General features: G+C 38.1%; 1 protein-coding gene across 3 annotated transcripts; it reads left to right on the top strand.

Annotated features, from left to right (window-relative positions):
• The first annotated feature begins 3993 nt into the window (after positions 1–3993).
• LOC123771485 (nuclear apoptosis-inducing factor 1) lies at positions 3994–13595 on the top strand. Of its 3 annotated transcripts, XM_045764044.2 has the most exons (5): positions 3995–4501; positions 7633–7755; positions 8934–9056; positions 9305–9729; positions 13441–13595. In XM_045764044.2, exons 1-4 carry the CDS (start codon positions 4225–4227, stop codon positions 9721–9723), a joined length of 942 nt encoding a protein of 313 aa, XP_045620000.1. In that variant the 5' UTR covers positions 3995–4224; the 3' UTR covers positions 9724–9729; positions 13441–13595. The 3 variants fall into 3 exon arrangements, with proteins under 3 accessions (XP_045620001.1, XP_069169791.1, XP_045620000.1); XM_045764045.2 differs by lacking the exon at positions 13441–13595 and having other exon boundaries at positions 3994–4501; positions 9308–11484; XM_069313690.1 differs by lacking the exon at positions 13441–13595 and having other exon boundaries at positions 3994–4501; positions 9305–11484.
• The last annotated feature ends 401 nt before the right edge of the window (positions 13596–13996 follow it).

The following is a 13996-nucleotide window of genomic DNA, read 5'->3' as shown; positions in this document are numbered from 1 at the left end:
GGAATAAATGGGTGCCCCAGGAGTTAGTCAGGGGGCACCCATTTAATTACGGGCTCACCATAGCCCGTGCTACTTGGAACTTTTTTGTTCCAGGTAGCGAATCTTGTGGTGTTGCATCCTGAGGGTCAGTAGTTCCACCTTGTGGTGACCACGATACAAGTCTTAACATATATTCACAGGCTACCTGTCCCCTGACAACGGGAATTATTATAGCACCGTAGATTAAAAACTATTAATTAATAACTATTAGAGATGATTAAAAACTATTAGAGATGATTAAAAACTTATATGCCAGTTTTTTTATAAAGACTTAGTGATGTTCCTATAGCCAAGGGTGAGACTCCCCGCGGTCACCCGTCCAGTGCTGACCAGACCGCAATATGGACAAAAATAATAAAAAACCTGACTGGCCACATTGTAAAAAAAAAAATTCCCGAAAGCATGGTATGACCCTCAATACTCAAGCGCTAGCCTAGTTACCTCCAAGGCCGCTAGCATGGTATGACCCTCAATACTCAAGCGCTAGCCTAGTTACCTCCAAGGCCGCTAGCATAGTATGACCCTCAACACTCAAGCGCTAGGCTAGTTACCTCCAAGGCCGCTAGAATATGGGTTTGACGTTGGGCTTACTTACGGCCTGTCAACCTCTGGAGGGTTATTACAGCAACCACAATTCCTTACAACCAGCAAGTATATTGACCAATCCACACACTCGAAAATGAAGGGACGACGATGTTTCGGTCCGTCCTGGACCATTCTCAAGTCGATTGTCGATCGACAATCGACTTGAGAATGGTCCAGGACGGACCGAAACGTCGTCGTCGTCCCTTCATTTTCTAGTGTGTGGTCTGGTCAACATACTTCAGCCAAGTTATTGTGATTCATCGCCTGCACAAACAAGTATACTTTTGTCCTAAATATACTCCAGGACTAAAGTAAACTCAGTATATATACACCGAGAAGGAAGGTCCACCTCTCAGTCAACATATCACTATGTAAAGCCAATAGTTACAAATAAAGCTTATCAATTACCTAACTTTGTCGACAATTTGGGGATATATTTTGGCATTAAACGCACGTACGTCTCAGACACATTAGCTTTTAGTAATCATATTTCCTCTCCGGCATTACAATTTTTTCCCCCAATTATGTAAATTTCTCACGCAACACTTCAAGGATGGAGAGGTGGGATTGAGTTTCAAGTGGGAAAACTAATGAACTAATTAAAGTCCACCCTCTTTATAATACGTTTTCTGTCTCAAAACCTAGGCGTTTGTATTCCAGTTACATCCTATATAGAGGATGTTGTTATCCTCCACACAAAATTCAAAACACATAATACACAACTGACATTTTTCCTTTTTCATTGAAAAAACTAATGTTGAATACGGGAGCTGGGGGGGGGGGGACTGGTGGGACAAAGACAAGTGTGTTTTTCTATACCATCGCGTGTATTGTTCTGTGTCTAATATTGCTCTCCGGTACACCTCCCCCTCCTCATATCTGACTCTGTTCCCTTCCATCTCCCCTCTCACCCTTCACCGTCCCCTCCCCTCTCATCTCCCCTCACATTCTTGTAGTATTACGCTTGTGCGGTGACGCTAAGCCGACAGTGGAGGCCAACTCAACATTATTACTTCTGCCAGTACGAGGCGTCAAATTGCTCCTCGACTTCCATAAGTATTTACACACATTTACTGAAACACTGTCACAATAACATCTACTAAATACTGTAGAACATCGTAAAGCCTTACAGTAATTAGTAATAAAGGTAGTTGTTTTTAAATTATACATTTAAGCACAGAACATTACATTTGGATAGTCACAAATAAATTATTAGAATACGAGAACAAAAATGCATCATTTAAATATTAACACAAGAGGGGTTTTATATATATATTTTTTTTTGCGTGCCTGGTACCTTAACGACTAGACCAACACGACTCTTCCAAACAACAGCCCGTCTTCCAAACAAAGACCCAAAAGTGATTCCATGCACCCGCCAAACCCCCTGTTTATGAATGAAAAACGGTTTACACACGACACAACTAATTTCGTTCAAACACTTCCGGAACAAGTGCTTCACTGACGAATTTTGATCGAACCACAACGCTATAAATGCTTCACCTGCGTACTACAAATATAAATAATCACCAACAGAACCTAAACACCTGACCTAACCTAACCTATTCCTATATATGCACAATATGCTAATATATTATAATATTAATTTATATTTTAGAAAATTCATGTTTTGAATGAACAGCATATAAAAGTTTATGAATGCGTCTGTGCGGGTCGACCGCTGGATGTAATGACTTAAGTCGAAGACGGGTTGCATAAACAGGGGGTTTGGCTGGTGCATGGAATGGTCTTTAGGGCTTTGTAAACAAAGCCGGGCTGTTTACCTTGCAATCAGCTGGCTTCTCCCCAGCTTGGTGGGTGGGGTGACTCGCGCAAAATAATATACTTGTTTTAATCTTATTGTGCTGTTCGTTGCACTAATAGTATGTTTATGACAGCATTATAAATTTTACAGTTAAAATGCAATTGTTCACTTACCTGCAAAATACTGCGTATTCTACCTGGTCCCTGTTTTGGTGTGCTGAGTGGCCGCTTTCTGGCTTTCCAAGGGTCGGTGCTTGGTTGCTTGACAAAGTTAACTCCAGCACTACTATCAGCTGTTTAATAGCGTCCCAACATTAATAACTGGTCTTAGCTAGTACTTAACTCACTAAATTGGCCTTACGAGGCTTATAAACCGTCCTGTATCATTTAGTTATCGACTGGCACTGATTCTTGATCACCAACGTTCATATTCCCTTTAAGACAGTATAGACCTCTTACCGCCACCCTTAAAGCACTAGTGGCTTAAGATTGCTGCTCTAGCACAGCTTGAGCACTTTACTTAATATGTCTGGCACTTTGCACTAGCATTACGGGCTTATCACCTAGTAAATATACTATAAAATATCAGCGCTCATCCATCCCACCGCTTGCATCCTGGCCGAGGCAAGAGCCAAAACATCGTCGTCTCTTCAGTTTCTGATGTGTGGTTTCGTCTTCAGCTACGTTATTTATTTACTTATTTATATACAAGAAGGTATATTGGGTTTATGAGAGTACATGGTATTGATTTTTTTTTTACATTCTTGCGAGGCCACTAACACGCATAGCGTTTCGGGCAGGTCCTTAATCAAACAGCTAATTTTAAGCAGGTAATTTGTAGCAAAATTTGAAGAATATTAACAGGTACATTGTAAGAAAATTTGAAGTAAATTAATAGGTATATTGTAGTAAAATTTGAGGATTATCAACAGGTACATTGTGGCATAATTTGAGGATTATTAATAGGTATATTGTAGTAAAATTTGCATTCAACATACCAACCATGATATAAGTTTATAGCAGTGACTACAATGGTGACGTTGCATGGTTTAGGCACATGTATTGGGGGACTGGATAGCATAAGATACAGTGCGAGTTTGAAGCACTAGGTAGGAAAGATTATTGTGACTCGCCGTCTGCTTTTATATAATAGTTTTACATATCAACATCAGCAGGTAGTGCAGACTCCCTGAGGTAATTATACCCGAGCCTAATGCTAATGCTTTTATAGTTAAAATAATTACTGGAGGGCCACTATCTCTGTTTCCTCGACTGAGAATGAAAGCCGACGGCTTGTTAAAGGTCCACCTATTATTTGCGAGGATTTGTATGCATATTTTTTTAACAAATACAAATTAATTACGAGGTAGGCAGAACATTTATTATTAGAACGCCTAAACAGTTACATTAATTGGATTCTGAGTGAGGCTGCAGTTGCTACGGAGATCGTTAAGCATGTTTATTTACTGTGGCCGTAAGAGTATACTACGTGATATATACAAACATCTTATTTTCTAATTATCATTGATGCTGCACTGTAACTGGCTAAGCGATCCCAGGGAAAATGTTACCTTAACTGTGATTGGTCAAAGTCAACTTTACTATAGCTGCTGCACTCTGGCGAGAGGCGGCGGAACTAAGACCAAGGCTTGAGTGGACCGTACGAACTTTTCGTGAATGAATAACAGTAAGACCATAACTTACGGCCGGACGTACGCTCTCATCTCAAGTTAGTGAATCCACCACCAAGTTAAAAAGGTGTCCATCTACGAGAACTTAAGACTAGTGGCGTATTAGAATAAAAACTTAGACTCGCTGGCGTACAAGACAGACATAATGAACGGGTCGAAGAAGAGGAAGCCCAACTTCACAGACGAGGAGGTGCTTATGATGTTAAACCAAGTACAGAAGCGGAAGAAAGTCATCCTTGGCAAGCTTGACGGCTCGCTGACAGTTCATGACAAGAACAATGCCTGGCATGTCATCGCTGCGGCCGTCACTGCCACCAGCCCCTATATAAGAGGCCCTAATGAAGTTCGCAAGAAATTTACAGACTTGCGGTCAGTAGTTAAGAAGAAAACAGCGGTTATTAGTAGGGAACTTAGGAAGGCTGGTAAGTTAATTGACGTGTAAGGAGACTTGGGACAGCCTGAAGGAATGATGTGGGGTTATATAAGGTACAGGTATTTCCGTCCATAAGGCTGTTCAAGTTTAGTGTAGTTCATTTATTATGCACCTTATACCCATCCTGTGGGCGGTAGTGGAAAGGGTTACAGAGGCATATAATGAACTTAGGGACTGAACCCCAAAACTTATTTAGCTAAGTAAGTTATAGTATTGATGAGACTTAAAAAAAGTTAATGTATATTGTTGCACCATCAAAGGGTTTGAGACCAACCACAAGTACAGTCTCTAAGAAACTTGCATATTTATTTATTTATTTATTTATATAAAGAAGTACAGTGGGTTTGTAAGAGTACATAACATTGGTGTTCTTGCATTCTTGCAAAACCACTATTATGCACTTAGTGTTTTCTGCAGAATGTGGTGAGCTAATGTCATTATTAATGTTTATCCTGCTTTTCTAACTTAACCTAACCCAGGGCCCACTAACTCAGCTTAACTTTAGGTAATCTAACCCAGCCTAGCCTACTACTATCATTTTCTTTAATTCAAAGGACTGTGTGAATTACCTGCATATGATTTAACTATACACTTCAATCATGCAGAAGTGTTTTCCATATAACATTTGTTCTAAATTTGTAAAATGTTATATGAAGGTAAATTGGGTTAGGCTGAGATACATTAGGTTGGGATTAGTATGTATAGGTTGGCTTGCTTATGATAAGGTAAAGTTAGGTTAAATAAAGTCAAATAAGGTAAAGTTAGGTTAGCCGATTTTAGTAAAATTAGGTACCCCAGTATGTCTTAAAATTCATTGTCTAGTACCCTCTTATGTACAAAATTGTCTGAATCCAAATAAATTGGTAAATATAAGAGGCAAGCAAGCCAAACTTGTGTATTTAGGTGTGATTCCCGCCCAGGAATCAAACTCGGTCACAGCTGGTTGTGAGCAAACTGTGCCGAGCACTGTGCCATCTTTATAAAAAAAACAAGTGAAATGCATAAAAAGGTGTTTATCAATAAAATAAAAACAAAGCCATTCTGTAGATATACTACTTGCTGAGATACGTGCATTAACGAAATTAAAAAATTAAAATTAATTATTAATAATTATTATCATTTTAATTATTAAAATAATTAAATTTAATTTAAAACGAAGTCATTCTGTAGATATACTACTTACTGAGATACGTGTATTAACCAAAATAACTCTGGTAAAATACTGTACTGTATGTAGGAAAGCAGACTTATGATTCATGCTGGGTGTCCCGTCACCTGGATGCTGGCATTCGACTTGCAAGTCTTATCACCATTTGTAAAGGAATTTCATTAATACAGTATACACACATATTATGATCAATTTTATACCTGTCAGCCTTTTAAGAGTTTTGCACACAACTCTTCTAATAAAATACAATGTTTGATTCCTACAGGTCCAACCTCCATGTGGGTGAACAGCTCTAATTTTATTTAAACTTTTCAAATGCTGAATACGTTGGAGGATATTAATCGAGGCCCCTTATTTAATAGGTCAAATGTAACATTTCCAAAGGGCAACAGTTTGAAGCTCAACAAACCACAATGTAGGACAGAAATCTGTAGATGCTTTTTCACCCATAGGCTTATACACCCATGGAACTACCTACTTGCCAAAGCTGTAAGTGCCAAGACATTACCGCAGTTCAAAATCCAGTTGGCAAAAAATCTGAAAAAATGGGGGAGACTTTTGACAAACCACCGGCTTCATGTCCATGTCAAGGCGACTAGACAGATGGTGGCCCTCAGGTAAATTCAGATAAATATTTCTTCATCCTAGTTAAAACTTATGTTTACTGTTAGTGTTAGTTTAAATACTGTAAATATACAGTACAGTACTTGTATAGTAGACACCACTAAAAGTAAAGCCTTTAGCATTAATTATCACTAGAACACTGTATGTCTTTTTGCTAAATTTCCTAAAAATTATATTTATACAGTATATTGTACATTAACTTTCATCTTATAATAAGTACTATACAGTACTAAAAATGTCCCATTTAATCATTACACATTTTAATCTTTAGGTATGCCTGAAATGTTGTGTGTAACTAGTGGCTTTATAGCACATACAAATACCATTAAGTAATTACCAAAAGAAGGTACCAAGCCGGGGAGACTTATGTAGCATCATAGGGTATGATTACCCTATGGTGATTACCCTAGGATATGAAGCTTCAGTGGAAGCCTCAGAACCCCTAAAGGATTCATTTGAATCCCAGGCTGCATTGCTTTTGACCATATCATGGTGTAGTTGTCAGGGGCATGTGCTTGGGAGTACCAAGTGTGTGTTCGAATCATTCTCATGGCTTTTACTGATTTTCTCAATGATTTTAATAATAATAATACTGTAATAGAAATGGTGATAATAATAGTACTAATAATACTTTATTTACAAAATACAGTATATATTGTACTGTATATATTTACCTGAATTTACCTCAGGGCCACTAATACTAGTGGCCTCAAGGACAGGAAGCCAGTGGCTTGTCAGAGGTCCCCCCATTTGCCCTGATCATCTTTTCCAATTGTATATTAAAACTCTGCAGGGTTTTGCTGTTTATGGCTTTGGCGGGTAGGCAGTTCCACAGGTTTACAACCCTATGGGTGAGAAAGCATATCGTGTATTCAGTCCCACACTGTGACTTGTTGAGCTTGAACCCATTGTTCCTCATTTGTGTTATATCTGACCTTTTGAAGAAACTGTCTGGATCAACATCCTCCAAATTGTTCAGTATTTTAATGGTTTCGATAAGATCAGCCTTGACATGCCTGGTTTGCTGTGTTGTTAGCCCTGTGGCCCTCAATCGTTCCTGATATGAGAGATGACTAAGCTCCGAGATGATTTTTGTTGCCCGGTCTTGCACCTTCTCCAGAGCAGCTATATATATACAGTATATTGTATAATGATTTTTTTTTAAATCCTGCGGTTGGGTGTCAGTTATTGGACTAGGTTAGTCAAGCTTAGGCTTAGTGTTATTCAGAGCTTATTATGTATGAGTATTGTACATGAGTTTTCTATTAAAACAAAACCAAAAGTCTGATTCCAAATGTTTTATTTTTATTTTATTTTTGTACTTTTAGGTGGTGCATATGGTGATTTAAAACCTTTAACAGCTACTGAAGAGGCAATGGCGACATTAATAAACGACGCTTCCTGTGAAGATCTTTCTGCCGCACTTGATAATGGAGATGAATATGAATCAGGTATTGACCATAAAACTAATAATGTTCCAGTGTAGTCGTATTATTTTGCCTTGCCTTAGTTTATGTTGCTCTTCGTAACATATTATTGTTAGCTGTCAGTACAGTATGTTGAGTACTTAATACTACTTAAGTATTAAGTATTTGATACTTAAGTCTCTCATTTTTTTTCTTTTGTGTTCATCAGAACATATATTATGTTGTGGTTGTTTTACTTGTACTCAAAGATGGGCACCGTTCCTCATAAGGAACTTATGGTCCTAGTCCTTTCCTCAAAATGGACCATTAGTCTCAGTCATACTAATGAAAACACTGAAATTATTAATATTTAATTTTAGTAAATTAAAGTTGAATTCCATGCAATACAAAATTAATAATGTACTGTATAACAAAACTAGGAAAATATATTAATAAGTTAAATGCTTTAATTTCCCTTCAAAAAGACAATTTCAAAATGGCTGTCATTGAGCCCTGATCTCTTTGGCTCGTGGACATCTTTCTCCACAGTGAAGAGCCTGACAACTGTAGCAATAGAGGGGGATAGCTGTATTTAATTTGATGAACAAGTCTTAATGCTTGGCTACGGGGAACAAGCCCTTGTTGATGATAAAGGGTTTCCATTTCATAGGCCTCTCACTGATAATTTTCTCCATCAACTTGGTCCAAGTTTCTATCTTCTTCTCCCTTCCCTCATAGAAAGCCCTAAAGAATTTTCAGACATTGTCTTCTTTGTCTTCATTGTCTTCATAGTTTTTATTGTCATAGTCATTCTCATCCTCACTGTTGATTTCCATGCCTGAGCCTGTCAGAATCTCATCCACCATAAACACCATCTACTTCTTCACCTTGGCAGTGACCCCTTAGTGTTATATATGAAGTCATCATCCATCATCCTTACCCAACCCAATTTGAATTGTTGGTGTAGCGCAGCTGCTACGAGGAAGTCCATATCCTCAAAAAATGCTTTAGACTTGGAGTACTGTATAACTTATTTTTTCTTGGGCTATATATAATGCTTGGAACTTTGCTTTATCTAGTTGTTGAGTGCCACAGTTTGTGACACTTTCTCAGTAATGCTTAGCCCTGGTATCACTCAGAGCTTATTATGTACAAGAAACTTATACAAGTTTTACGTAAACCATTTGGTTTATTAAAGATGCTATACAAAATTTTACTTTTAGGTGGTGGTAACTTAAGAATATTAACAGCAGCTGAAGAGGCAATGGCCACATTAATAAGTGACACTACCATCGAAGATCTTCCCTGTACCCTTGATACCGGCGGTGGAGAGGATTCTCAATCAGGTATTAACCCTAAAACTTAAAAAAATTCCACTGTAGTCATGTTATTTTGCCTTACCATAGTTTAACAGTTTAACTCTTGTTACATGTTATTTTGAGCTGTTGTTAGTATAGTGGATATTTGTGATCAATGGTGGACGAATGGATACTTGGTGCATTTTTTTCTTGGGTACTAATGAGAATACGTTTGATATTATACAGTATTTGTTTTATGTTGAATGAACATCTAAATAATTTTTTCTCATGTGCAGCAGTTTATTGTGTAAAAGAGGAGGAATTTACAGACGTTGGGTCTCCTGATAACTCAACTCAGGAGCCATCAGCTGAGCCTTCTACCTCGTCTGCTTTTAAGGAGTCTGAGCTCCCCAGTGTGGAGCCACTTCTTGGGCATGATTACTGCAAACAATCAGAAATTTCAGGTAGTAAACCACCTCAGTGTAGATCAGAACATCAAATCTCTTGCAATCCACCAAGTAGATCCAGAACTACTAATAAAGACAATCTAATTGGCCCTCAAATGTTGAAGGTACAAGAAGAAATCAGGGATAGTGTTCATCAAATGGCAGAATCCCTGCAGGAAATGTCGTCTACTCTCAAGGAGGGTTTGCAGGGCATATCAGCTCTTCTGAAGGAGTTTACGGCACTTGCTAAGTACAGTTTGCAAAAATAATTAAGGGTAAGGAAAGGTTTAATCCCTCCCAAGTAACTTCATTTTTATATTTAGTGTTAAATGAATAATTAGTTTAATGGAGGAGAATATTTAAAATGAATTTACTGTGATAACTGTATTGGCTGTGAATTACTTTTTATATACTGTAGGGTTAAGGTTAAGAAGAGACCTACCTCAAATATAGGAATTATTCAGATAAATATTTGGTTTACAATAATAAAGTAAAGTGGCAGATATGGTATGCACAGATCTGTGATATACCTGTTCTCTTCAGGTTTTTATCTCCTTGATGACTGGGCCTTTATATTTGCTGTCACTTCTCAGTTCTTCCTCATACACCCAGTAATCTCCCTCCCTCATATGTCCAACCACTTGGGCTGGACGGTCTCGCTTCATGCGAGTTCAATGAATCAATCCCAGGTTCAATCCCTGACTGTCCAAGTGTTTGGACACCATTCCTCCCCTCCCCCCTTGGACGATCCTAAATCCTTATCCTGGATCCTTCTTCCAAGTGTTATATTGTCATAATGGCTTGGTGCTTTTCCCTTGACAGTTCCCTTCCCTTCCTTCCCTCATACACCAGTAATCCCTCTCCCTCATACACCAGTAAGCTATAACCCTCATACACCAGTAATTTCCCTCCCACATACATCAGTAATCTTACTGTTGCATTATACCCTACGTAAACCTGTGTTACACTATTTCATCACAGAGAAATTAGAAAAAAATTTAATATAAGAATATATGAAGTATGGAACCTGCAGAAGACCTATTGACCCTATACAATGTAGACAGAAGAAATATTATATATCATGTGTAGAAAATGAAGGAGTGGTGGTCTTCCTGCCATGCTTTATATTACTGATCATAAATAATCATCTATGTATGTATTCAAGCTCTTTCATTATAAACAATGAAAAAAAAGTTTATTAGCATTAATACAATAATAATGCAAAAAAGTCATCCCATGTGTGTAAGAACTGAGGATGTAGTGGTAATAATTGGCTATTCAAAATGCTGCTATTTACACTGAATAAAACCTATTTATGTTGTTTGTAACAAAATTATAATTAGAATATAATTCATTACAGTGAGAAACCCTAACTATTACATATACCACTTCATTAAGCAAGCAACATTTCTTGTTTTGGTGAGTACCAATTTCTTCATAGAAAGGGAATGGCGTATGAATACCATGTTGACTATAAATTAATGCCGTCATAACACTAAAGTCAATTTTGTGTGCAGAAGAGAGAACTATCAGGGGAAAGTGTCAAGCCACTACAACTATATAGCACTTAGAAGGGGTCAGGATAAGGACTTGGGATGGGACAGGGGGTGGTGCCCAACCACTTGGACGGTCGGGGGATTGAACGCCGACCTAAATGAAGCGAGGCCGTTCCTCTACCGTCCAGCCCAAGTGGTTGGGTTGCAGAAAAATAACATTTCTTTGGCAAGTCGAGTACAGTAAATAATTTTGGACTCTGCACACAAGTTTTTGGCCTGATTATGTTTGCCAAAGAAAACTCAGTGTCTTCACCCAGATTTAACTTTTCATTTATGATTGTTTCAGAGGTGTGTGAATACCATGTTGGCCACAATCAAATATCAGTGTTTAGTTACATATATTTCTTGATTCACTATTTTAGTTAAAAATCTTATTGTCATTGAGGAAATTATGCATGCTGTTATTACAGTATTTTATATTTTTACAAGATTGTTTCTAGTCTAAAAGAATAAAAATTAAATTCAAGCTTTAAATGTACTATAATTGAATATCCTTCCCTGGTTGCCCCCTAGGTAGATCCATGTGGTTACATGCTTGTATTTCTTAGCTTAAGTATCTCACCATGCCTCAAAACTAATGCAAATATACCAGAAATCAACATCACAATCTGGTGCTCTCTATGAGGTGAAGAGAGTATGAGAATCAGAGATCTACCAAAAACTAAGGAAGCCAAAAAGAAAGATTAAGCAAAACACAGAAAATTACCACCTGTGAGAGAGAAATGAAAATGCTGAAAACAAAGCAAACAATTGCTTGCTGTGTATCTATGTATTTACATATGTAGGTTAGGTTAGCATTTTAAAAACACCGAATCACCTTCTGTGGTTGATTGTTCAATAAACCCTTGAACTATATGTTTAACACATCTCTAACCCTGTCCATGGAGGACAAGAAAATGTATATATGCTGATTAACATTGTAAATGTGTGGCCACGTCTGTGGTAGAAAATAATAATAAAAAAAAAAAAAATTGCTTGCTGCTGCTGAACATGCTTAATCCTAATGCACCCGGCTACCACCAGATGGTGTGCCAGGTCACCCGGGGACCCAGCTCCGCACCTACCATGCTGACAAGCCACCTGTAGTGAAACACCACTCCCTTCAAAATGGGCAACAACTGAGGGTCTGCCAGAAAAGGGCATTTCATTCCATTCAATGCTTGATTTCTGGAAAAGGTTTTCATAGTAGCTCCTTGATGCTTATATACCAATTATCAAGGCACATTTACCAATTTGCCTTGAAGATGAGAATGACTTTGCTGAAATGGAACATAAGATTAGTAGAACAAGGACATACATAAAGGGTTTACCCCTAGACAACAGAGGAGCAGGACTTGGGGCAGAGAACCATTAGCAGCAGGCCAGATGCAGAAGTGCTACGCAGGCATGGCAAAGCCATGTCACATTTTGTAAGTACTGTAGAGACAGTCATCTGCCAAAAACCAGAGACCTAATATATGAGCCAAGGACATATTGCCAAAGAATGTTGCCAAAATGGCAAACTTCTGCACATCGTGGGAGCAATGATAGACAGCATGCTGGCTGTATCGAACCACCTTCCAGATTTTTTGGGCAAACCAGTCCTTGGAGCATGGGGCTCCAAGGACTTCGTGTTTATACCACCCACATTGTGTGGGACTTGCCATTCCATTTTGCTCTGGTCATGGCTAGGGATGTTTTTCTTGGAGTCAACTTGTATTTTAAACCCTGAGGACCATTTGTGTTGCTTCCATCAAATAGCCTGCCGAGTTCAGGGTGAAGTTCATTAGCACTGAACTTCGGTTTTGGTGGAGTCGTCGTCTTAAGTGGCTGGCTGTCGTGTTGCAGCCACTCTACAGGGCCAGGCTATACAGTATGGGCTTTTACAGCCCTTGTGTACAACAGATGGTATGGTTTCCATTTACCCACTGTTTTACAAGAAGGTTTATGAACATTTTATTTTAGACAATTTTGTCAAGTATGAGAGGTCGGCCAGTTATGCCCCATTATGTGTAGTGGAAGTGGGTTGAACAGTCTCAGGCCTCAGATGTTGATATCATGCTGGTATCATGATGTTGTGGTAGTTATCATGCAACAACAATCGTTTGTCTAGTTTACCTTGAGGTGCGTCATGTCCTTCAGATAATTGCTTGTTTTATTGCACTTCTGCTTTCTGGTGGGTTTTTCCCAGTCTTTGTAGTTGATCCTCTACTCCCCCCTTGCCTCGTTAAGTGACCTAGATTCTGGTGGATTGAGAGTTAAGCTCAGAGAACGAGAAAGGGTGGGGGGGGGGACCATAAAAAGAAATTTTATTACATTTGACACTGATTTTTTACAATGTAAAATTTAAGTTGCATGTGTACAGTAGATCATTAAAATTATTTTAACTTTATACATTTTTTGTATTAACACAACTGCTTGCATAATTTGTAATATTTTGTTTAATTTCAGTCATGAGTGAGATTTATACACTACAGAGCCAAAACTACCGGTGTTGCAGGCATTGTAATGCACTGGACCCATTGGAGCTGGGTGCCCATCTAGATGCCAAGCTCATTAAATAATTTATGCCTTATAGTTTTCAAATTATATATTTATTTTTTAACTTTCTAACTTTCACTATCCTATTTATATTACCGACCTAACATAATTTAGTCAAGAAAACCCATTTGTGCCACAATCACTACAGGTACTTCTAATTTCATTACTGTATACAGTGCGACCTAAAATATCCCGGGCAACTGGTACCTCTGGACATCCAGAAAACTGAAAATCTTGAAACTCAAATAAAAGATTTTGAGATGTAATTTTCTGCAGTTTGTAATTTTAGTATATATTTAAACACCCATGTGCTAAAAATACATACAATGATGTATTAATAGAAATGCACAAATTATATGTAGTCAATATGAGATTTTTGCATTATATGTTACCATAAGTGTCCTTCAGTGTTGAATCACACCAAGATTTCATGAATAATGGAGGGTTAACCAGCCATGCTCCAATT

The sequence above is a fragment of the Procambarus clarkii genome, chromosome 76, assembly GCF_040958095.1.
Source record: "Procambarus clarkii isolate CNS0578487 chromosome 76, FALCON_Pclarkii_2.0, whole genome shotgun sequence".
In the NCBI taxonomy this organism is placed as follows: domain Eukaryota; kingdom Metazoa; phylum Arthropoda; class Malacostraca; order Decapoda; family Cambaridae; genus Procambarus; species Procambarus clarkii.
This window is presented reverse-complemented; position numbering and strand designations above follow the sequence as displayed.

What these genes read in the sequence shown, in the direction of transcription:
- LOC123771485 (XM_045764044.2), top strand. Translation starts at nt 4,225, where the DNA reads ATGAACGGGTCGAAGAAGAGGAAGCCCAACTTCACAGACGAGGAGGTG. An exon ending in TAGGGAACTTAGGAAGGCTG is followed by an intron (nt 4,502 to 7,632) that starts GTAAGTTAATTG and finishes TTGTACTTTTAG; the next exon opens with GTGGTGCATATGGTGATTTA. An exon ending in TGGAGAGGATTCTCAATCAG is followed by an intron (nt 9,057 to 9,304) that starts GTATTAACCCTA and finishes TCTCATGTGCAG; the next exon opens with CAGTTTATTGTGTAAAAGAG.